Source organism: Zalophus californianus, chromosome 4 (genome assembly GCF_009762305.2).
Source record: "Zalophus californianus isolate mZalCal1 chromosome 4, mZalCal1.pri.v2, whole genome shotgun sequence".
Classification (NCBI taxonomy): domain Eukaryota; kingdom Metazoa; phylum Chordata; class Mammalia; order Carnivora; family Otariidae; genus Zalophus; species Zalophus californianus.
The window spans coordinates 70,036,487-70,062,254 of record NC_045598.1 but is presented as its reverse complement, the minus strand read 5'-3'; the positions used below and the strand labels follow the sequence as shown (position 1 = coordinate 70,062,254).

The following is a 25,768-nucleotide window of genomic DNA, read 5'->3' as shown; positions in this document are numbered from 1 at the left end:
AATTTATTTTTAGAGTTAATTTAATTAGCATATTACTGTTTCTTGAATGAAAATAACTTTTTAAAAATAATAAAAATATTATATTATTATATTTAGTCCCGAACATCTCAGAATATGGAAGAAAATTTATTCCTTTCAGTCTACTCATTTGAATCTTATTCCTTTTAAGAAAACCTCTCATTCACAGATGACATGCTCTCTGTTTAGGACCACGTTTCTCCTGAAAAAATAAACAGTAGCCTATCTATTAAAAAATACCTTTCTGAGTTTCTAAAACATTTTTAAAAATTCCAAAGATATCAAATATCCACAGAAGATTGAAAATGGAGTCTTTGAATTTCCCATTGGGAAGTACATCTTGTCAGAAAAATATTTTCCTTAATATTTTTTTCTTTCTGAAAATCTACTCTTTTCTTTTCTAAGGGTTAAGTGAATCGGTTTATGTAAAATGAGACTTGAACCATTACCATGTCTCAAAGGAAACTTTCCCCTTGAGACTTGAAAAGTTTAATTTATAAGGAAATAAGTCTCTGTCTCTGTCTCTGTCTCTCTCTTTCTGGTGGTGGGGGGTGGTGAGGTGTTTCCTGATTTGGATTGTTATGGTAAATTTAGGAATTGTAAGTACATTTATATGTATTTGTTTACCTGTGCGCATGCACACACACACACACACACACAAACACACACGAAGTTTACCAAGAAAGTGTGTACTACTTTGTGCTTTGGTATAAGCTGAGGGCACTTAAGGAGGCAGGATACTACCTTTGTGATTATAATCAGGCAGTACTCACTGAGATAACATGAATTCTAGAATATAGAACCTGTGCTCTAGGAATATCATGGACATAATTACATCTCTTAAGTGTTTTGAGAGGAGTGGTCATAATCAAGGGATTCACTTAAATTCTCCTAATACAGAGAGGCCACAAATTAAATTGAAGCAAATTTTAAATTCTTTTGTGGGATCATTATTAATGTAAAGGTAAAGGAAGCTTTCTAGGAAACCTAAAGTTTTAGAATATCTAACTTTTGAGACATAAGCTCAGTATTTCACATACACTTTAATATAGAGTAACTCAATTTTTTAGGAGGTGTTGGGAAACCATCCTGATAGCTATCCACGGTTGGGATCAGTAAAGTCTTTAAAGACAAATAGTATATGAATTCTGTGTTGTGTTTTTTAACATAAAGATTAATTTTCGAATATATATTTGTTTTATACCTTCAACCATCTGCAGTCACTTCAAATGTCTGAGGCCATTTCTACTTTTCCTTATTGGTTTGTTGCTAGGTAAGTGATAACGCTGGTTGTCATTTTTAACAGCCACATGAGGTCATGTCTGTTTCCATGCCAACAGATCCTCTTGGGAGAGTATTTTCAGTAAAAGCCCGGAGGTGATGACTCCTTTGCAGCTCCAGTGTTGCCAGCGCTTGGTTGAACTTTGTAAACAGTGCCTGCTAGTGGTTTACAAATACGCAACTGACTCAAGAGGATCACTCTCAGGCATTGGTACTGATTGGGGTAATTCCAGGTACTTGTTTACATTTCTACACCCTGTGAGTTTTATATAAAGTAATGCCACGGTGCAGTTTGAAATTGAAAGTCTCTTTTTATTTTTATATAGTTAGAGAAAAAGCTAAAGACCGAAAATTCATACATGCTGTTATCTACAAAAGACTTTTAATTTGCACCATCTTTACCTTTAAAGGACCAAACAAGGACAGCAACCACAAACCTGAAGGTGACAGAAATAACTTACTTGGAAATGAGATTATTTGGCTTATATAATTTTGCTTTCAAATGCCGAGTAAAAGCATCCAAAAATGGTCATAAACTTGACTTTTGTCACCAATAGGGAGATTTCAAATTTATCCTTCAGCCTAATAAGTTGAGAAGATGCCTTTAGTTTAATCTTTACTCCCTTCATCATGACACGCATCTATGGGAGGTGAATTTTGTTAAGTTCCATTTAAAAATTGAATTTTAATAAATACTGTCCAGTAAAAATAGGTAGTTTTCCAAATCATGAAAAAGAATATTGTTTTTAAGCTGCAAAAATATGCAGATTGAAAAAATAGTACATTTTAGCATTTCTCTGTACAATCATAGTGCCCAATAGAATTAAAGAGGAACACGTGACTTTATTTTTAGTATGTATAAGTTACAGTACTCCTCCGGATAGAAGAGAATAAATTTTGACTTTGAAAAACTAAGTGATAGTCAAATGATGATAGTATTCAACTAACCCTGAATAGGCAATGAGGAGAAAAAACCCACCATAGCTGGGATTGTCTTTTGAAACACCTAGAAATTGATCTGTTTATTAAAGAGATCATAGGAAGTATATAATAAAGCTAACTTTTTGCAAAACTGATCTGCAACAGCAGAATGGCTTGGAGTATATTTCACAGAAAGTGTTGAAAGATGTATTTTTTTTTTAAAGATTTTATTTATTTATTTGACAGAGACACAGCGAGAGAGGGAACACAAGCAGGGGAGAGGGAGAGGGAGAAGCAGGCTTCCTGTGGAGCAGGGAGCCCGATGCAGGGCTCGATCCCAGGACCCTGGGACCATGACCTGAGCCAAAGGCAGACGCTTAATGACTGAGCCACCCAGGCACCCGAAAGATGTATTTTTAATCTTTGTTTGTTTTGGATTCTGACATTATATTATTGTCGAACCTTTAACATATTTTAACTACTCTCCCCCTGCAAATAGAAGCTGAGTGATCACAACAATGATAGAGGTAAAGCTAGCCATTAATATTTGAAATATGTAAATATCAAATTCAATCAAATATCAATATTCTACAGTTTAATGGTTTGACTGAAGCAAATTATTGAAATAAAACTTACATTACTTTCATTAATATTTTCGTATGATTTAAAAGAATGATGGTCATCATTAAGACATTACAGCATATAAATGAGGTGGTTTCACTTTAAGGAGTGATATACTCTGGGAGCATGATCAGGAAAATCTTAAGTTTCAGTCTAGGAAGGATGGTTTCAAACTCTTCAATGTTACTCTTGCGATTATAGATTTTGTAACACATTTTCTATTGAAGGCTCTTGTAATTTTTGTAGGTGGGCAAAACAGACTGAGGTCACTCTGGAGGAAGAAGTTACACCTTACAATTGTGTGAGGCCTTTTTATTTTCTTCCTTTTCTGGTGGTCAGAAGAGATATTCCTACTCTGGAATCTTGAGTTCTGGACTTCTGATAAATGCTCAGTATAACCCCAGTATGATGATTATAAGCATTCTGGGGGGAGAGGGGTTAGTAAAACACACCCTTTATTCCTGCCCAAGTTCAGAACCATTTGAGAGAGAAATGTAGGACTCAGACAGATGATCATCAGGATGTAGCTTCATTACTGAGTAAAGCCACACTGAGGGACAATGGTGTAGATCTGAGCCAAGTGAGTTCTCTAAAATTGAATTCTAGAATTAAATGTACTGATCCAATCATGGGCAGAGCTAGATCAAACCAAATCTTCCACTAACACTACCCCATAAAGTCTAGTTCTGTTAGTGTTGGCTAGTGAGCTAGTAAGAATGCATCCTTTCTGCAGATAGGCTGATCCAGTAAGAGAAAGGGACTGAGCCAAGCGTACCTGGTTCCTTCTTTTAAACCTGAAAATCAGATAACTCACTTCTGGTAAAAGGCCAGAAATTTGGTGGAAATTCTTCTACTTGGAAACACAAGGAGGAGAGAGAAATAAATATCTAGCTATTAAAACCCAAGTCAATGTCACATTAATTTAAAAACATGCGAAAACTGGCCATATTTTCTTTCCCTTATCAATTAGGAACCTATAGCTTTTTACTTTATATGTAGAATTCACTTAATTTGATATTTATTAATAGATAGATAAATTTCATTTATGAAGTGTACCTAATAAAGTATAAATTAATATTTATAAATTAATATATATGCCTAATATAAATAATATATGAGGTATACCTAAATACTTTATGAGGAGATATATATTTAGGTAATTTATCTGTAAAATTAAAAGAGAAGAAAATAGAGATAACATCAGTGAAGTTTATGGACCATATTTACCTTGACCAAAGATCTGCATGATCTTTCTAAAGAGACTTTAAGGTATACATGCCACCCATGCCATGGAACAGAGTAACCTTGAATCTTGAAGTCTTAGAAAAATAATAACTTAATAGGCATACCAAGTGGAAAGCCATTTCTCAGAGGTAGACTCATAACTAAGCAAGTAAAACTGATAAATAAACCCAGATATATATATGATATATATATATGAAACTAGAGTTCTTGGGACCAGCTCCATACTTTAACTATACTTATTTGGGAAGCTTTGGGATCTCCAAATACTTTGTATCATCAACATCTCTGTGTTTCTGTATTTCATGTACTGAACTTCCATATAAGCTCATTTCACAAGGGGTTTCATGGTTAAAAACATTTTTAAAAACCACTGAGTTCAAACTTCTGCCTTTGGTAATAGAGCACTGGGTTTTTGGACAAATCCTCCCTTTTTTTAAAATTTTTTTACTTATTGTTTATTTTTAAATATTTTATTTTTATTTTATTTTATTATTATTATTATGGCTTTTATTTTTAAATAATCTCTATACCCAATGTGGGGCTCAAACTCACAATGTGGAGATCAGGAGTCCACCACTCCACTGACTGAGCCAGACAGGCGCCCCTCAGATGGTGGGGAAAAGCCACAGGCCCTCTGGTGGGATCCCCTTCTTCCTACACAGACTGGAACCCAATTTTGGATGTTTGTGCCAGTGGCCAAGAAGTTCCTCCTGCTCATTCACAGGAGGCTCCCCATCTCACTTTCACATTTCCTTAACCTCCATCCAGGTTCCTGGTAGGAGATGAAGGGAGAAAGCTGTGCTTTTACTCAGAGAGCTGGAGCCCTGGAGGCAGGAAACCTGTGTTCTTTCATTCATTCATTCAACAAACTTGTATTGAACTCCTGTGGGCACTGGAAATACAGCTTGGAACTAGACAGACAGATGCAGTTTCTGCCCTCATGGAGTATGGTTTATAGTGTGTGTCTGCCCTCGGCTTCAGAATGAGCCTCCTCAGAGGTGGGGGAAGGAATTCAGCCAGGAAGGTGGGCGTCCGTCCCTCATGACTTGAACCTGTGGGTTTCAGGCGAAGGGACCGTTTCCCCCCCTCCCAGGGATAGAAGGTAACTAGTGGATGTGCGGGCGAGCAGGTGGGCCAGGGTGTGCGCCAGAGGGGCGGTCTTTCGGGGTCCTCCCTAGATCTGGACAAATCCTCCCTTTAATGACAACTAGAAAATCTAGACAAAATATCAAAACCTTGCTTGAAGACATTAGAGTGTTAATCAGGTACTTAGTGAGAGCTTGTTAAACTGAGTAATACTTGTTTTTAAAAATTTTTATTGTTATGTTAATCACCATACATTACATCATTAGTTTTGGATGTAGTGTTCCATGATTCACTGTTTGTGCATAACACCCAGTGCTCCACGCAGAATGTGCCCTCTTTAATACCCATCACCAGGCTAACCCATCCCCCCACCCCTCCCCTCTAGAACCCTGTTTGTTTTTCAGAGTCCATCGTCTCTCATGGTTCGTCTCCCCCTCCGATTTCCCCCCCTTCATTCTTCCCTTCCTGCTATCTTCTTTTTTTTTTTTTCTTAACATATATTGCATTATTTGTTTCAGAGCTACAGATCTGTGATTCAACTGTCTTGCACAATTCACAGCATAAACTGAGTAATACTTTTGATAGACTCATGGGCCTAAGGGAAAAAGTAGGAGTTCAAGGCCTGCCAAAGATGGGGATGTTGGTGAATATCCTAGATTCCTAGGAGTAACAGTGTTCCCAGTGTTTTGCAAGGCTAAAGTTAACAGAATTACAAGGAAAAAGTAGGCAAATCTACAACCATAGATGGAGATTTTGATATATATATATGTATATGTATTGTGATACATATATAGCACACCAAGCACACCAGGAACTTTTATAAAAGTCTATCATATAGTATAATAATAAAACATATTTCAACCAATGTCAGAAGACTTAAATCATACAGAGGTTTTTTTTTTTCTGACCCCATGCCATTAGGCTAGAAAACAAAAGCAAAAATTATAATTGGAATATCCATACTTTGGAAGGATAAAAAAAATATACTTTTAATTACCTCATGAATCAAAGAAATCATAATGGACACAAGAAAATATTTTGAACTGGATGATAACACAAATATTACAAACAAAAAATTGTAGTATGTAGACAAATCATTATTATAGGCATATTTGTAGACTTACATGAACATATTAGGCAAGAGGAAAGGCAAAAATTAAATGACATCAGCAACCATTTTGAAAAGTGACAAAATGACATTAAAACAAACCCAAAGAATATAGAGAAAGGAAATAAAAATGACAGCAGAAATTAATAATATAATAAACAGAATAAAGATCAACATGGCCAACAATGTGTTTTTGAAAATACTAATAAAATTGATAAACAACTGGTGAGACTGATCAAGAATATGAGAGGAAATAGTTTACATCAAGAACAAAGATAGGGTTAGCCTGGTGATGGGTATTAAGGAGGGTATGTACTGCATGGAGCACTGGGTGTTATATGAAAACAATGAAGCATGGATCACTACATCAAAAACTAATGATGTATTGTATGGTGACTAACATAACATGATAAAATAATTTTTTAAAAAAGAACAAAGATAGAGACATCACTACAAACCTACAAATATTGAAAATTTTATAAGAAAATATGAACAATTTCATGCTGATAAATTTGGTAATTTAGATTAAGTTAACAAATCCCTGGAAAAACACATTACCAAAAATGACAAAATTTCTTGTTAGAAAGTCCTATATAGAAAATACTAAATAGTCTTAGCTATTGAAGAAATTGAATCAGTAATTAAAAACCCTCTCACAAAGATAATTCCAGATTCACAGGTCTTCACTATTCAATTCTGTTAAACCCATCCAGAGAACAGAAAAGGAGGGAACATCCTCCACCTTGTTTAATGAAGCTCCCATACCTTTGATACTAAAACCAACCAAGATATGTCAAAGGATAGTGAAAGTTCATTGTTACTCCTGAACATAGATGCAGAAGTCTTAAATAAAATACCAGCAAAATAAACCCGGAACTTTAAATTGGATAATGTATTGTGACCAACTTCTGTTTACTGCATCAATTTAAAGGGTGCAATAACATTAAAAAGTGACCAATGTGATTTTAATAGAATAAAAGATCATTTCAAAAGATACAGATAAATCACTTGATAGAATTCAGTATATATTCATGTTTTTAAAAAATGTTTAGCAAGCTAGAAACAAAAGGGAAATTCCTTAATCTAATGAAGAATAACTACCCAAAACCTATAACAAACATACCTAATGATGAAATGTTGAAGGCTTTCCTTCTGAGATGAGGAGCAAGACAAGATTGCCTGTTATTACTACTTCTATTTAACATTGTAGTAGTGGTCCTCGTTGGTTCAACAAGGCAAGTAAAAGAAATAAAAGGCACTAAACTGAAACTAATGGATATGATGGTGTTCGTAGAAATCTAAATAAATCTACAGATAAATTATTAAGTAAATTTAACAAGTTTAATGAAATCAAAGTCAAGATAAGAAAATCAATTATATTTTTCCTATATCAACGGCAAACAGCAAGAATATGAAATTTTAGATATATCATTTTCAGTTGCATCAAAGAATAGTTAATACTTAGTAATAAATGTAACAAAAATGTGCAAGACTTTTATGTAGCAAAATGTAACATCTTTGGATCAATATCATCAAATGTCAGCTCTTAAATAGTTCTGAACATCTCTAAATGCAATGTAACCATAGTATAAATCTCAACAAATATTTGGGGGGAGGCACAGTCTTTGACCAAAGCTTGTTCTAACATTTATACAGAAAAACAAAGGGCCAAGAATAGATAAGACACGTTTGAAATAGAAAAATAAAATGGCAGGGCTTATTAACTGTAGTGCACTAGGACTTAGAATAAGTTAAGACAATAAGAATAAGTTAAGTGTAATATTGTCAAAAGGATAGACAGACCAATGAAACCATTCAGAAAAGTCCTAAGTAGACCCAGGCGTATATAGAGACTTGATTTATGAGAAAAGGAGGTACATTTGATTTATGACAAATGGGAAAAAGAAATTTGTTTTAAAAAATGATGCTGAGACACCTGGGTTTCTAAATAATAATGAAAAATAAAGAAACTTGATTTTACCCACACCATATGCAAAAATCATCTCCAATGATTTGACTACACAGATGTGAAAGGCAAAACTAAATATTACAGAAGATAATGCAGGAGAATATTTTCATGACTTTGAGGTATGCAAAGATTATAAAAAATAGGGCCAAAAAGTGCAGATCATAAATGATGAATTTTACTATATTAAAGTTAAGAATATCTATTCCATAGAAGATCCTGTTAAGAGGGTGAAAAAGCAAGTCGGTGAATGGAAGGCGGCATTTGCAACCCATTTATAACCTATATAAGATTCTTAGGTCAAAGAAGAACTCCCACAAAAGTCTAAGAAAAAAAATGAGCACTCTATAAAAAAATGGGAAAGATACTGGGAAGAAGGGAGGGTGCTGAAATACAGGGCGCTGGGGTGCTAGGAATATTGTTATTTAACCCGGGCAGCAGTTATACAAGTAATCACTTTATAATATTCATGAAGCTGGACATTTATGTTTTATGCAATTTCAAATGCGTACTATACTTTACAATTGAGTTAAATACATGGTACCATTATGGCCCCAGGCTGTGATAGCTTGAAACATCTCTCTCAGAACAAGTATGGTCTTGCCTTGTGAGGCTGATGTTCATAACACGTAAATAATATTTCACCCTTGTGCACTATTTCATTCGCTTTATACTCTGTGAACTAGGCATGGAAGAAACTACTGGACTCTTTCCACAGATGAGAAAACTGAAAACTGAGGCCCGAAGAGGTTAAATGACTTCTCCAAATCCACATTGCTAGCTATGGCAGAGGTGGGCCTTGAAACTAGAGCTTCCCGCAACCCCTAGCCCAAATCAAAGTTAAAACAATGGAATGATCCACACTCACTAGGATGGCTATTATCCCCCAAATGCAAAATAATGTGTCGGTGAGAATATTGAGAAGTTGGAATCCTCGTGCACTGCACTCACTATCTCAGAATGTGAAATGATGTGGCTGCTATGGAAAAGTTTGCTAGTTCCTCAAAAAGTTAAATATAGAATTGCCGTATGACCCAGCAATTTCACTCCTGGGTATATACCCAAAAGAATTGAAAACAAGGACTCAAACTGATGCTTGTACAACAATGTTTATAGCAACATTACTCACAATAGCCGAAAGGTGGAAACTGTCCACCAACAGATGAATGGATAAATGCAATGTGATACAGACATACAATGCAATAGTATTCAGTCTATATAAAAGAATAAAATTCTGACACATGCTACAACATGGATGAACCTTGAAAGCAGGCTAATTAAATAAGCCAGACACAAAAGGACAAATATGGTATATGATTCCACTATATATGAGGTATCTAGAGAAGACAAATTCATAGAGACAGCAAGTAGAATAGAGCTTACCAGGGAATGGGGAGGAGGAAATGGGGATTTAGTGTTCGATGGGCAAGGAGTTTCTGTTTGGGATGAAAAAGATTACACAGCATTGTGAATGTACTTAATGCACTGAACTGTACACTTAAAAATGATAAAACTAGTAAGTTTCATGCTATATATATTATACCACAGTAGAAAAAAATTTAAAACACACGATAAATATTATGATGAACTTTATTTACCTTTGTTCCCAAACCAGGAAGCTGAGTTTATTTTGGGGGTATCAGGGGTCCTCATCTTACTCCAGGAAAATCTCAGAAGGTGGGTGTAGCTTGCGTTTTCAAGGCTAATTCCCTACTGGTCTTGAAATGTTCATGTTCTAGAGATCCTCCATGGTCAGTAATAAGTTGGTACATGACGGACCAATTCTACATCAAGTAGGAATTGGACAAATGCATGTTTTATGTCTATGTGATGGATATGTGAGGTATACACCTAGCCTCTGTGATGAGGAGTGAGGGTACATGTGCAAAGCAAATAGGGTAGTCTGAGGTATTTCTCAGCTATTAGTTACAAGTTAGCTATTTTTGTACATCAAAAGTAAGCTAGAATAAAGGTAAAGCTGTAAACTTTTCGCATTTTTTGGTGCTTTAATGCAAACTCTTTAGATAGATAGATAGATAGATAGTCTATAAATGTACTTCCCAGAGATATTCTTCTTGCTAAAAACAATCAAATTGTATTATTTAATTTCATTGCAAAGAACATTTCAAAAATAATCTTTCATGTTCAGCTAGTAAGGGATCTCCCAAGAGATATTAATGGAGATATTAAGGCAAATAATCCATTGTGTTTCCTTTAATGCTTTAAAATATCCCACAGCACTTGCTTTAGGGAAACAAAGTGTTTCTTCCAATGTAATTTCATATGCTTTTTTTAGTTTATACTGAACTTTTTTTCTTACAGAAGTTTCATTTTAGCTTTTTCTGCTTCTTTTAAAAAGTTTAGGTTTGTGGATGTATAATCTTTTTCTACTTTCTAGGTTATTTTATACTTTGTAGTTTTGAAAAAATGAGTATAATCATTGTATTCATTAGTTTTGAAACTGAGATTCATACAGAGAAATGACAATATAGTATAGCTGCTAGGAGCACTGATTCTGGAGTTGGCACACATGGGTTTGAGTCCGAGCTCTGACATTTACTAGCTATGTAACTGTGGGCAAGACATTTGACCCCTGTATGCTTCAGTGTGTTCATCGATAAAAAACATACAATAATACCTACTGTATAGAATTGTTATGAGAAGTAAATGAGTTAATATTTGTAAAGCAGTTAGAATAGTGCTGAGCACATAGAAAACACTTAAGTATTACGTAGTGTTAAATAAAATAATACAGGTTAGCTGTAACCCTGGATTTTGTGCTTTTATTTTTCCTCTGTGGACTGGAGATCTTTAACTCAAAAGGATAGGTGAATGTTATAGTACTGTCAGCAGTAACTGTTGCTTGGAAATTCTTCAAAAGGAAGTTGGTAGAAATTATTGTTTACTCTGATAATTATCAGTATAGTCAGAATGCATTTTCAATAGAAGGTAGAATAACTCTCAACTAATAAAAAGTAGTGGATTTTGATCAAACACCTTATTTTCTTCTGTACCTTTGCCTTAGGTAGGAAGGGAGCCTTTTCATGACAGAAGATAGCAGATTAATCATCATGACTCCACTAGCTCTTGACATAATAATTAATCCATATAAATTACCCAAGTGATATTAAGAAAATAATTTAAATAATCTGTGATGTGAGAAATCAATTGTTTCATTACTCATCACCCATTGTGCAATTTTGATTTAATTTGGTTTGTTGTGTATTATTTTACTGCTCTATTAACTTAATGATTTGAGCAATTATTTATAGTTTGTGATACTAGGTAATAGATTTAGAAGATATTATTAGATAATTCATGATAAAATGATGTTTATGGATGTTATGGAGAATTCTTCCATTTTAATCTGAATGTCGTATGTAGCTTGATCATAATGAATTCATATTCTTCTACAAAATTCATATAACACAACTAAAAATGTAACTTTCCATTGGCATGGAGGTATAGTAGTATCAACATTATTTAATGTAGGATAGGTAGCTGATGGTACTCTTAGCCCTCAGTTTTGTTGTGTAGCTATGGAAATATGACAGTTGCTGGAAGATTCTAATGTAAAGTGAAAGAAATAAATGAGTTGATGCTCTGCCATTGTTTGTTTTTTCAAAAATTTCAAATCTCCTTCTGTTGCTATTTCTGGTTTTGGAAATTCCTCATAGATGTCTTTGTCCTGATTTAATAGCATGTCCTTGTCATTACCAAGATTTATACTTTTAATAATAATGTTTATTTGCTTTTGCTCATGTGGATTTCCTTGTGGATTTCCATTTTTCTCTAGATATATAGATTGGAGTGGCCTAATGCTAATCAAAGTTTTTCCAGAGAGAAACAAATTATACAGGTGCACATTCTTATTTATAGTTACTTATTCTCAAATCTCTGAAAACTAAAAAGAAAGGAAGAGTAACTTTTTATTGGCAAATCTGACCTGACCTGAATTGACATGAAGTTATTTGTTGTTTTCATCTGTTTATTGTGAGTATTCATATGTCTCACTACAGAAATATTAATGGTTTGATTTCAGGATGCTGCACCAAGGCCTCAATGGAGATATTATGTTATATGTAGTATATACACTCTATCATTCTAAAATCTGGAAAATTCATGTATTCTGAAATACATTTGGCTGTAAGGATTGCATGTAACCTGTAATCATGATTGTTTTTGGTGTTGTTATCATAAGAACCAGGTGGTCTAGGAATATAAATTTTACAATTATGAATTTTAGTCTTTAACTTTTTCTCTTAGATTACCTATAATCATAATACATTGATGAAATATTATTAAATTATAATTAATGGTTCCAACATCCTTGAAACAAACAATTATTGGTGATGTGGCTAGCCAAATTCTCATATCACATGTTTTTAAGAAATATTTGACTGGTTTCACATATTATTTATAGAGATTAATGATGAATTTCAAATTAACATGAGCTATGGAAATAGTTTCCTAGCATGTGAGTATAATGGCTCTTTATGGGATGTCTTGGGATACTAAGATCATATGTTGCATCTATATTCAGCTCTTTAGGTGAGGCTTTTATGGCCATCTTCCACCTTCCCACCTCAGTCTGGAAGAGAACTTTTTTTTTTTTTAATGTAGAATGCATTGTTGTTATAGTATTGTTTCTCATGTAGCATATATAAATTAACCACAGAACACTTTAGTGAGAGATGTTAATATTAACTTGTTTGTAAAGTATAATTTTTTAACTGTCATTTGTAGGTATTTATTACCAGGAAGTACACAATTCTTCATGAGAACACCAAACTACACCTTGAAATACAGTTCACCTGGAATGACTCGCTCCAATGTTTTGTTTACATCCCGATATGGCCATTTGTGAAACAGAAAGGAAGATTGCCATGGATTATGCATAATAGCAATTCATTTTTTTCCCTCCAATGTAAACATGCAAAGAAAGTGACCATTAAGTGCTGTTTTATGTATATATGACATATATGTGTGAAAATATATACATGTGCACTCAAATAACATATATATTTATTACCATATATGAAAGAAGAGTTAGCAGAAAACTGGATATAAGACTTAACCTTTCTGGAAATGTAATAAACCATTAAATTGTTTACACAAATATGTGAACGTCTAGAATTTGCTAGGTTTATAATTAATACCTTCCTACTAGAAATGTTATTTTTGCTGCAGAGTATATAAAACAAAATTGATCTTGAATATCCCATTTCAGTGTTAAATTATTTTCTAGATAATACTACTTTTGACTTGAAAAAGCATTAATAGTATAATACCTTATTAATTCTCTTATATATAGTAGCCATTTAAAATGAAAAACAAAGCTAGAAGCCTGGTGTTGCTTGATGATAGGATTAAATATAAAACGGGTTTATCATTACTGTAGCACACTTCAGAGTACTATAAAAATCTCAACCTGATTTTCCCAATGTTTTTATTCCTCTATGTGGAAATTTAGCTACTTGTGATAATGTACATTTTCAGTAAGGCTTTAGTAAGATCATATAGTGATCCAAAATGGAAGACAATCCAGTGGGTTACAAGTAAACAAAACGTAAACTAGCTTTTATTTTCTACTTTTCATTGGGAGTCACATAAAGGAACAGAAAATGATGTTAATAACAAAATCTTTCCATCTGATTTTTGTATCTCATACCATTCACTTTTATTTGGAAAGTATATCTCCAGTGGGTGCGTATGGTCAAATACAATTTCTTCTGTTCTTCAGAAGAAGAACAGTTGACATTTCAAACTCATTTTGGTGTTATAGGATAATGTGTCATACTTATTTTAGAAGTCTCTTAATGTTGAGACCAACTTACATGGTAAAATCTAATACAGTTTCACATTGCAGCATAGAAAATAATCTAATTATTGCAAATAGAAGATTCTGATTACTAGATATTATTAGTCATGGATGTACCCTTGAGAATTTTCTAAAATCAAAACAGGATGAAGTTTTCTTTGTGTCTGAAGTTATTATGCATACATTTCATAGCAATTTACTTCCTTTTCTTGCTTATAGTTTCAAAAACAATGAGTGAGCTTTCAGTTTTCCATAAAAATATAAACAGCACTATCACTGACATGGAAATCCTTAGAAATTACAATACTCATCTTTTAGAAGTTTCTTTAAACTTCTCCCAACAATCTTACTTTTTCACAGATGCTAATTATTGGAAAAATTTAGGAATGTTTTACCTTTTACTGTCCTAGAAACTACTTCCAGTAAATCAAGAAATGGCCCCAAAGCAGGAGAACGGAGAGAAGCAAACTGTCCTAGTTTAATTTGCAAAAAGGGTAATTGGCAACCTAAAGTTGTAAGTTAGATATATTTTGCTTTTAAAGCCATATTCTGAGGCTGTGACAGGCTAAGATAGGTTTTTCCTTAAATTATCACTACTTGATTCTTTATGACTACCTAACATCTATATTCCAATAGATACATTTCCTTGCTAAATGCATCCCAAAGAAGAATTTGTTATTGTCTTTGGGGAAAAAGAGGATAAGATCAGGATAAAAGGAATTACAGTGTAACTCTGAATGTTTGTGACTCCATTTTGTGAATTCTTAAATATTTTACAGATTTCTTAGAATAAATAATGCAAAAATTGGGATATTGCAAAATCATTGTAAGAGTAATAAACAAGTAGGTCTTTTCATGAAGTATTTTTAATAATGTTTCTTTTAAATTCATGATTTGTCCATGAATGAGACATAATTTCAAGGGTCTGGTATATGATTTCTATCCAGTTTGTTGGTCACTCACTTGCATTAATTTAAATCAAAATGGTTAGTATGCTAGAGTAGGTGCTTTGGGACTTCTGTCTTTATTGATAGAAGAGTGAAATTTGTATTTAAAACAAAAAAGAAGAATGTTCAACATGGGGATGAACCCTCTCCCCCCAGAAAACACACACACACACACACACACACACACACACACACACACAATTTAAGAACCTTTGAAAAATAAGTTAAAATGTGTGAAACTACCTAACTAATTAATGAACAAATTTCATTTATCTAGCTACTTAGATCTGGCTTTTTTTGAGCGCTAGAGTTTTCTTGCTGACATTTGCATATTTATACTGATCTAGTTTGATGTGATTAAATCGTGAATAAAAGCCATGTGCTCATTATTTATATATACTACCTGGTATGCTGTGGACTATGGTTGCTATAAGTGCTTATTCCCTAATGAGAAACTAAGAAGAGAAGATTCAGTAGTAAACCATGAAAGTCTCTAGAGGCCGTAGCAATGTTTTAGAGGTATAAAATATTCCTTAGTTTTTATTATAAATTTTTTATTGATAAGGTGGAAACATATCAACATAAGTGATAGTACGGGTCTGATTCTCTCTTCTAGGAGAGAAACTAACTTTATTTGAAAAACTTCAGAAGTTATTCGATGTTACCAGGAGTTTTTAATAGGGAATTTGGTTTACTTAAGATGAAAGTGTATTTTCATTCTGTTGTAAAAAAACATATCCCTACTCATTCTGTAAATCTAAGATTAGAATGCTTTCCAGAACTGTATATGATTGCAATGATTTCCAGAATTATATAAAAAAGCAACCTTTATTTTAAATCTCATCTATGAACATGGTATGAGATGGCAGATTTGTTTTCACTTTAATTATCCAGCATTGTAATTAGTTACCATTTGCTTTATGTAATCTGTTGAAGGAACTATTGTGATTCATATTATGTTTATTTTTACTAGCAACAAATTTTAGTTTACTAGCATTTCACTTACCTTGCATGTATAAAAACGAAGTTATAACAGGATCAAATATGGAAATAACCTCTGCCAGACGCAAAGATTTATACAGATTTTTTTCATATGTCTAACTTAGGTCTAAATACACAAAAATTGCCTACTAATTCCTCCTCCCCAAAACTAAAATGAACCAAACTCAGACAAACAAACAAAAAAACACAACTTTCTTTTCATGTAATATTTACTAGCAACTAGTTGATAGAGGCTTCTAGACATTAAGGACTTCATTCTAATTCTCTTTTTAATTTGGAAAGCATATGATTATAGAATTTTGTTATCTAACTTGAAATTTCACATGTTAATATAAATTCATCCAAATGCTTTCATCTTTAGCATGTCAAAGCCATTCTACATAAAAATTCTTTTTAAATCTGAATATACACATATTTGACCTTTTCAAATGTACCAAAAAATTGATAGTTGCATAAACTCTATTATTTCTAGGTTTCTGCAAAGCACTGATTCATTCTTAAATGTGTTCTCTTTAAAACATAATATCAAATACCTCTAGATGAGTGACAGAAAATTCCTTCCTTTTCTGTTCTGTGATGATAATTTACATTTTGAGTCTTAGTTTACCTGGTTCTAAGGGTTAAGCAATAAAAAGTGTAACCTCAGTTAGTTGTGTTGCTGTGATCTAATGATTTTTGAAAATTGGCTTTTCTCTTTAAATTGAGAAACTTATGTTTTCAAGTTCTGAATTAGTTACCTAAATATTTTGGGTTAATATTATTTACAAATAAATAAAAAATTTGGAAATACACGCATGATCAAAATTTTATTCCTTACACAGCTTTTTCTCTCTTCCTTTTTTCCTTCCTTCACCTCCTCTTCTTCTTCTTCACTTTAACCCTTTGAAGTTTTGACCTTTGATGGACAAAGTCCAGAAAGGATCAATCCTGCCTTTTAGATACTGGTTTTCCTTGCATTTTATGGTGGTATATTTTTACCTCAGAAACAATAAAACTTAGATAAAATGTGTTATTAGATCAAGTTCAGTTTGTCTGCGGGGACTTTTAAGAACCAAGTTTCTATGCCTAAAAAAACATATGTCTAGACTATTTGAACCACGATACATGGCTACAAATAACAGTCTTGCAACCCAAAAGTGGTATATTAAAACTTACTGCAGTCTTTGAGATTGCTGCCCTTTTTGGTGATTTTTTGCCTTGTCATAAGTGGGTATATGGTATATTGAAGAAAAACTATTCAGGGAACATATTTTGCATTAACTGGGCTGTATTATCTAAGAAGGGCTACATAAAACTTTTATTTTATCCCCACCACTAACTTGAAAACTATTGGTACAGTCATTGCTCAATAGACTAATATTTTTTAAGTTAATACGAAGACTTGCAAAAGTAATCAGATAATGCTGATATTTTTCTTTCAAAGGTTAACAATGGCAGTTCTTGGTCCTGAGCTGGTTGGTTCATATAATTACCACTGTCCGTGCTACAATATCGACTATTAATAGATCTGTTGATTCCGGGTTTCAAGATTAGCTTGAAAGCAATACATTTGCTACCATGAATCATGACTCAAATTATCCCCATGTGTTTACTTACCTGTATATGAATGCAAATGTTGTTACAGAAAATATGCTTGAAATGTCAACACAGTGTGCAGTTAATATTGCATTGTCATGCTTCAGCATGTGATATCTGTATGGTGAAGTTATTTCAATTACTATAATAAAAAATGTTTAACATAAGAAAGCAACAACATGTCATCAAATGGTTATTTCTGTCTTACACATACACAGACATACACACACACACACACACACACACACACACACTTTTTAGTAGTAGAGGAGACTGGATCTAATTAAGCTTTCAGGTGATGAAATATGTTTTCACAGTAATTTTCTTCTGCTGTACAGACAGCAATAGCACTATGGGGATAATATTTACTGCTATTAAAGTCAGGACGAGTAAACAAAATTGGTGTCAATTTTTCTCCTAGTTAGCTGAAAGGCAGACCCTTTTAAAATTTAGGAATGACACTTTTATATCTCTCTAGTATTGATTATAACAACAGTATTACTAGTCTGAATAGAATTATGTCAGCATCTTAGTTATGACTTTTATTTTTCATAGGAATTTATAGTTTATCATCGTTAAAACATCATACTAAGCCTCAGTAAGAAGCATATCTTAGTCTCATTGCTGTTTACACCATTGTTCTTTAAGATGTTTATATAGAAAGAAGTGAGAATATTCTTCCTTTAAAGAAAGGAAGTACTTTGGTTAAAAATCTTGTTATGCGGTAGTAACATTAATGCCATGTATGACTTAGTTTTGGAATTGACAACCACATGGTATAAATACTGACTTTTCAAAATATATTTTTTTAAATTTGTCGTTATTTTTATAAGGTTAAAATATTCTATAAATACTTTACAAGTTAACTTTTTGAGTTTTTTTTTTCAGTGACAGATAAGGATGAGGCCAATGTGGGTAGTTTGCTATTTCCCTATTTTATATAATAATTTATAAGATATATAGAGATAGATATAGATATATTTACATATGTATATATTTCATTCAATTAAATGACTGGAAATCTTTTTACATTATAAAATAAATCATCCTGAAATAATTTCAAGTGTAGAAAACTTCATATAGTGCCTTAAATCAAAATTAACACAGCTTTTTTGCAGAGAGGAAGATAACCGATCTTTAATTTGGGAAGAGTGATCTCTTAATGATTGTTCATGTATGTATAGAACATGGTGACAACAATGCTTAGCCCCATGATCAGCTAGATTTGTAAAACATTAGGTGTAAAAATTGGGATGTGTTTCTCTTCTTTCAGGACCTCTCTTAGTCTTTAGTATCTTAAGATCTGGAGAGAGTCTTCAGCAAGAGACTAGAACGTACATTAGTTTCTAAACTAATTCCACTATGGTACCTTTAATTGAAATGCATCTCCCAGGACTAGTCTGTTGACCAAGCTTTGGAAAACAACACACTAAACCAATTCATTTATTAATAAAGTAATCAAGGTATTTAATCATTTATCAAATATGCATTGGTGGTACAATTATGAATACGGACAAATATAGTGAAGGAATTTACTTGCACTTGTCAGTTGAGAATTTGGCCATTTCTAGAGGAATATTTGAACCAGGGTTTCTAGAGGGCTGGTTTGAGCCAGGAATAATAATCCTAGATAAATTGCCTTAATGGTAAAAATGAGCTATATTAGATATTTGCAACATAATGGTGATATGCAAAGTGGTGTAAAATGCTTTAGAATGTGGTCAGAATGAGGTCCAAGCTCTTATGAAAAGATATTAATGATTTATTGGGTCTAACATGATAAAAGTTTGTCTTTAATGAGAATCTATTGTCACCCATCAGTATATCTAGAAGCACCACTTGAAAATATCTTCTTATACAAACAAAAAGTCCTGTTGGTTTACAACAAATTTCTTTCAAAGCTAGAATTTATTAAAAGTTTGTTGTATTATTTATGAGAGACAAAATTTATCAAAACAATTTTTTTCTCGTGTCTAGGTTTTCCATAAGCAATATGTTAGGCACTTTGGAGGCCTTAAGAAGTTTGATTTCACTCAGTTCTGTTTTGTCCCATGTGAAATATTGCCCAATTAATCTCCCTCTTAAAAAATGTAGTACATTCAGTATATCTAGAGTTATATACTGAATGGTACTCTAATGGTCTAAACTGAACTATTCTATATAGTTATCAAAAATGTTGAAATTTTGACTTAGAAAGTAGTGTCTTGATTATTGTACAGAAATGACACCATTTTGATATCTTTATAACAAGCCAGCCTTCAATATTTGATATAGTAATAAAAACATACAGTAAGAAAAAGCAAATTCCAAATCTTGTCCTAAGAACAGGTGTAAGCAGACATAAACCCTTTAAGTACTAAATTGACACTGTTGTGACAAAAACTTGCAAAGGTAATTCACAACTATATAAATTTAGCCAAGTTATGTTCTAGTATAGATAGGCTACTGCTAGGGTTATAATAAATAACTTTAAAAAGGTCAAGGAACATAATAAAATTCATTTTTAAGCCTGCAGTATTCTGTTAGCAGTAAAAATATATCAGCATGTTTGTAATATATCTGACTTAGGGAAAAATATATGACATAGTGTATATGAAAAATCTAGAGTGTGTAAACCTTAATACAACCATTCAGCATATTACTTCATTTTCATTAAAATGATGAAATTGTGAATTCAGAAAATCACTTAGTCCTTAGGCTAAAAATAGGTAGATCATCAAAACCTAATATCATTTTAGCTCAAATTGGTATTTATTCAGTAAATGTTCTACATCATAATGTGAGAAGTACAAAGGAAAACTCAAATTTGGGGAAGAAACTGAAGGGATTTTTAAAATAAGCAACTTTAGGTAATTCCACTATGTTTTTGATTCTTCCCAAACTGAAGCAATAGACTTGTCATAAAACATTTAGTACAAATAACAAATAAGTAGATTCCTCAGAAATTAGCTTGATTTTGTATTTTAGCCTCAGGTTTCTCAGCCAAAGATTACTTATAATTTGATTTTGAATTCATTTCATTACCTATTTGGCTCACAGTCCTAGTGTCCTATTTCTTTGGGCAGCAGGTAAATGGTTACAACTTCTCTAAAGTTCTGTGGCTGCTCAGAATCTCTTGAGATCATATGTCCTGGAAAACCATGAGAAGCCCACTTCTAGACCTGAAATATTCTACTATTGATCTCACTTCTCCCTGTACATGCTAGAAATTTCCACAGTAGTTTCCAGATCTGACCTAGGTAATTAATTATTAAATGGGGATTACAGATTTCTACAAGACTCCATAGCATCATAACACCTTGCCAAGTAATCCCAAGACTTGGGGGAAATGAAATGAAGCTCCTCACAGAGAATGGAGTTTCTATTATTTTCCTTAGTCTATTATTTTTAATCTACTTTATTATTTACTTCTCTTATGTAATAGAAAATACAGTGGAATAAGAAGCAGATGATGAGTTCCAGCCCTCCTTCTGCTGTGAACTACATGGGTAGGAGAGTCTTCATTTCCTAAAAATAAAGGCAACTTTGTCTACAAGACAGTTTTGTTGTGAGGAAAATAGGAAGCACTAGTTTCTGTAGCAAAGTATTGTAATTTCCTCATTGTATATAAAAAATGTCTCACCAATGACCCGAAGACTCTACTTTGTGATTCTAAATCTGGTGGGGTATCACTGGGCTTCAGGTTCTGCAAGAATGGGACTAAGGAAACTTGTTACCAGATGGTAATCATCTTCATTCATTCAATAAAAACCTTTTGTGGACCCAGTAAATTCGCTCTCAAAATCACAAAGTAAGTTATTTACGCAGCCAAGAATTTTAGACAAAAAAAAACCAAACCCCCTAGATTTTGTTATTCCCAAAAAAGTAAGATGCTAATGAAAAGAGTGACCTCTGATGCCAGATGACCTGGGTTTCAGTGACTCTGGGCCTCAGTTTCTTCATGGTTGAGTAGGGGTTTCTTCACAGTGTTGAAGGGAATTAATTGCGACAGTCCATGTAGATTTGTGAGCCTAGCACAGGCCTCCCAATAAATATTTGTTGTTATTTTTATTTCCACATAACTTTCTCTACTGTCTCCAGAGAAACACAGTTCTGTTAACGTATTTTAGGATTAAGGGCTCCTAAAGCCAATCTGGTATTTTGGACCATGCTCCAGGTTTTCCCATCACACATTTTCTAGCCTTGCTCACCACCTTGTTCTTCCTCTTATAGCATGTCAGTTTTGGACAAGGGGACAATGTGGTTGTTCAATTCCCAGTAAGTTCCTCTAACCATTGGATCTCTGAGTAAACACTGAATTGAAGGGTGAATTCAACAATCTGTAAAGAATAGTCGTATTCTTAGGAAATGGTAGGTATAAACATTATAGAATTACCACACACATGCCTCTTCTGAAACAAGAAGGTGTGGAGAAAAATCATAATAAATGAAAGATGTTTATTGACTGCTCCTGGTTTTGTTCAACAGGACATGATGAGTGTTAGTACCACGAACAACAATAGGCCTCCTACCTGCCAAACACTGCTGAACTGAGCTCTAGGATATGAAGAGCTCACATTCTGAGTGGGGAGATACATAATCACTCACTACTAGATAATCCTAATGCAATGGAGATATGAAGGGTCTGTGGGAGTATAGCAGAAATTATGAGTTATGCTGTATGGGAGAGCTGGGGCCAGTGTCACAAGAGAGCATTTCAGCTGGGTCTTAATATGAGAGCAGGATTTCAACATATGGGATTAAAAAGGGGGGGGTGCCAAACTCGGGATGTCAGAGATGAGAGGGCCTGACTCACTCAGGGAACAGAGAAACTCAGCTTGCCTAAACATGGGTTGGGGTGTTGATGGAAGGAGAGAGGTAGATTAGGGCCAGATCACAAAACCCTTAGATAACACTCTTAACAGTTTGGATTTTACCCTTTACACAGTGGAATCAATGATCATTTTTTTTTTATATATATCAAGTAATGAGGAGTTGGGGTCTGCATGTTATGGTGTTGCCTGTGTTGGTCTTGTGGAGAGAGAGGAGGACGGGTGTTGGGGGCAGGGAAGTAGGGCACCGTGCCTGGAGTGCAGGCGGGTTCGGACAAGGGCCTGAGCTGGTGGGATGGTCATAATCCAGATTTAAGAGACATTTCTGAGGAATAATCCTTAAGACTTTTTGATCTATTTTGTATGAGGAACGAAGAAGAGCAATCAAGGAATTGTCTAAACATGTTTTCATTATTGTGAAAAAAATTTACTTAGTGTAAAAAATGATTCTCTTCAGAAAGGACTCCTGGAATTTTTACAGTTTTATCTTTAATCCAAATGATGAGAGGTATGTAGTATACGAGCTAAGAGACAGGATTCAGGAGATGAAGTGTGGCATTTGAATCTCAGCCCCATTGCTTCCTACCGGTCTGCTCTTGGGTAAGGTCCTTTATACCTTGTTTCTCATTTTCCTTATCTGTAAAATGGGGATAATAGTGATAGTAGCCATAGGGTGGTTATGAGGATTGATTTGTGCATTTCTGAAGACATCAATGAGATGAAGTCTTTCTGTCATTTTTTTATGATAAACCACTTTCAAAATAACTGTACCAGACAGAAGTCAGGTTTTATTTTATTAAATAAATACCTTACTGATTTGGTGCAGTTTTTTTAAAAAGTTATATTACATGGTTTCATAAGAGATCTCGATAATGTATTTAAAACTGATTCTCATATATATCTTCAATGTAATGACTTGGAACATTGAAAATTGCACTCCCATTGATTGTTCTTTGCAGTGTGATAGCTCTTTCTTTCTATGTTACTGATACGATGATCTTCTTGTCCTTCTGTCAATAACATTAGGAACAATCTTACATCACTAGATATATTTCCATTCCGAGGTTGTAATGATAAAGAGACAAGTCTTGCTGCTTTAACGATTGTATCTTCTCTAACATCTTCTCATCTAAAATACACTTTCGTTATTGGTTTTCATCGTGAAGAAATACATGGAAAGATTAATTTAAATGGCACTATTTTTGCCCTCGATGTCTGGTACTGTTTATCAATTGCTCAGCTGTGCTGTCACTGTTAGTGACATTGTTGGAGCCATTTAACTGAACTATCGCTCAATTAGTCTCTTTCCATTATTTATATGTAATCATTAATTAATATTATATTCTTTTCAATAAAATAATAACCTTGAGGTATAACACCTTCAAGTGGGTTCAGGGGGCAGACAGAACCGGCACAATAATCAGTCAAAACCTTCCCTTGATCATCCTCCCCACGCAGTGAGCTGGATGTCATACAGATGCGGGCTGCAAGGCCACGCATGAGGAGCTCATTTCAGTGCCTTTGACATATGTGAGCTGCAGAAGACTCTGATACTTCAGAAGTTCTGTTTTCTTGATGCCCTGCTCTGAGGTTTAAACAGACTAACAGTGGTTCCTTGAGTTTATTTCTCTAAATGTACAAGTAAGCCTTCCAAGGAAAAGGAAGACTGAAAAGTCTGAGTCTTGCTTCCCAAAGGTGAGTGTAACCCAGGGAGCACCCAAAGGGCTTGGCTTATGGAACATCATTTTCAAGTCTTTGTCAAACAAACTTTGGCTTGCATCTTTTATGCCTTCATTTATGCCACTGAACATCCACTTTATTTCAGTCTCATATTAAAAATACAAAAGCATACAAAACACTCTCTCACTTTGGTTGAGGGTGGCATTTTGATAAGTTAAAAATTTCCCATAGGTTACCCAGCTCTGTTTGACCGTTGTAGAGACCTGTTTAAAACTATGATTGGAGTTTTTCTCTGAAAAGACTCTTGATTTGGAGGAAAGGATATGATGAAATAGTCATTGTAAATAGTTTCTATTCTGACAAAGTGCTATATATCATTGAATTTCTAAGTGGATTAAAGAGGGGGAAAGATGCCCTTTCGTTTCAAGATACTACACTAAATTTGGTAGTATCTTCACTTATACATTGGTTAACACGTGATGACTTCTGAGAGGTCCCTTTATCCACTATTCACATTCATTGCAATTAGGAAAATTTGCTAATTTGATATCAATTGTCACTGATCAAAGGCAAAGGTTTTTTTGGGCATGCTCTTTCACATTTTAGCATTTCTAGTGGTATGCTGGTAAATGTTTAACTGTGAGACACCCCCCCCAAACACACACACATGCACACACACACACTCTCTCACAAACACACACACTCAAACAAAACTCCAATTTATAGTGTTTGCCAATTTCTGTCATGTAAACACTCCCATCATGGCAGATTTCAACTATCAACACTATGTCACTACCCATGCAATTGGGAAGTTACGAGCACAGTCAGCTCTCGCAAGGTGGTACCAGTTGGCTCCAGTAAACCACTGGTTCTGATTCTAAAATTGGTCATCACCCAAGTGTTGTTTTTTTTTAAATATTTGAAACTTCTGCCACGTGTTTTATTGCAAGCACGTTAAATCAGTAGAGCACTTAAAAGACTGCAATTATTTTTACCTTCTTCCAGTGAATCAGGTTTCCATGCTCACATAGCATTTCTCACATAGTTAGTACCCTCCTGTTCATTCTTTTTGGTACTTTGCTTATTACAAAACGAAATTTCCTGGGAGTCCGTAAATGAAAATGTTTGAGTGTGTGCTCTCACTGGCTTTTAATTCATGTCAATTTAGAAACTTAGAATTATTTAAAGTAGTTCTAGCTGTTCTAGGGTTAGCAATTAGCACTTTAATTTGTGCAAATGACACTGAAAATGCTATATCAAAACAGACTGTTTCCCTTGATAAGAAAACCTTAAAAAAAAAGTTTAAAAAAAAATCAGTGGCAATCAATTTGAACAGTACTACTTTTTCACCAAGAGAGAGCAACATAAGCACACTTTACAAAAATACATTTCCATGGTCATTTTACACTGTGAGTGGCATCGTCCCCGTGCTTTGTTTAGGAAACTATTACTTAACCTGCCTCTGAACTTGGTGGACAAGGTGCAGTGATTAGTTAGGAAAATGGCAGCTGACAATGCATTCTGTAAAGATCATAATTTTATTTTCAGGTGTTTTTTCTGCACAGTGTGTTTCTTCTTTATGATTTCCCTTATCATCCATGTGTATGAGTTGCTGAATATTGGCATTGTTTTTACTGTCAGAAATGGTTTTCAACAGGATCTATTTTCTCCAACTGGTATAATGAA

The 25,768-nt window shown here is 33.8% G+C and overlaps 1 protein-coding gene across 11 annotated transcripts in view; it reads left to right on the top strand.

Annotated features, from left to right (window-relative positions):
• TTLL7 (tubulin tyrosine ligase like 7) overlaps positions 1–17,766 on the top strand; it is a 151,443-nt gene extending 133,677 nt beyond the window's left edge. For 9 of the 11 annotated variants that reach the window (XM_027575269.2, XM_027575216.2, XM_027575217.2 and 6 more), the window contains 2 exons: positions 1,359–1,532; positions 12,993–17,766. In XM_027575269.2, coding sequence (XP_027431070.1) covers positions 1,359–1,532; positions 12,993–13,113 — 295 coding nt within the window. In that variant the 3' untranslated portion in view covers positions 13,114–17,766. Of the gene's footprint in view, positions 1–1,358; positions 1,533–1,625; positions 1,743–8,932; positions 9,924–12,992 lie in introns of all 11 variants that reach the window. The other 2 variants (XR_004820044.1, XR_003516795.2) reach the window with 2 other exon arrangements.
• Positions 17,767–25,768: the final 8,002 nt, after the last annotated feature.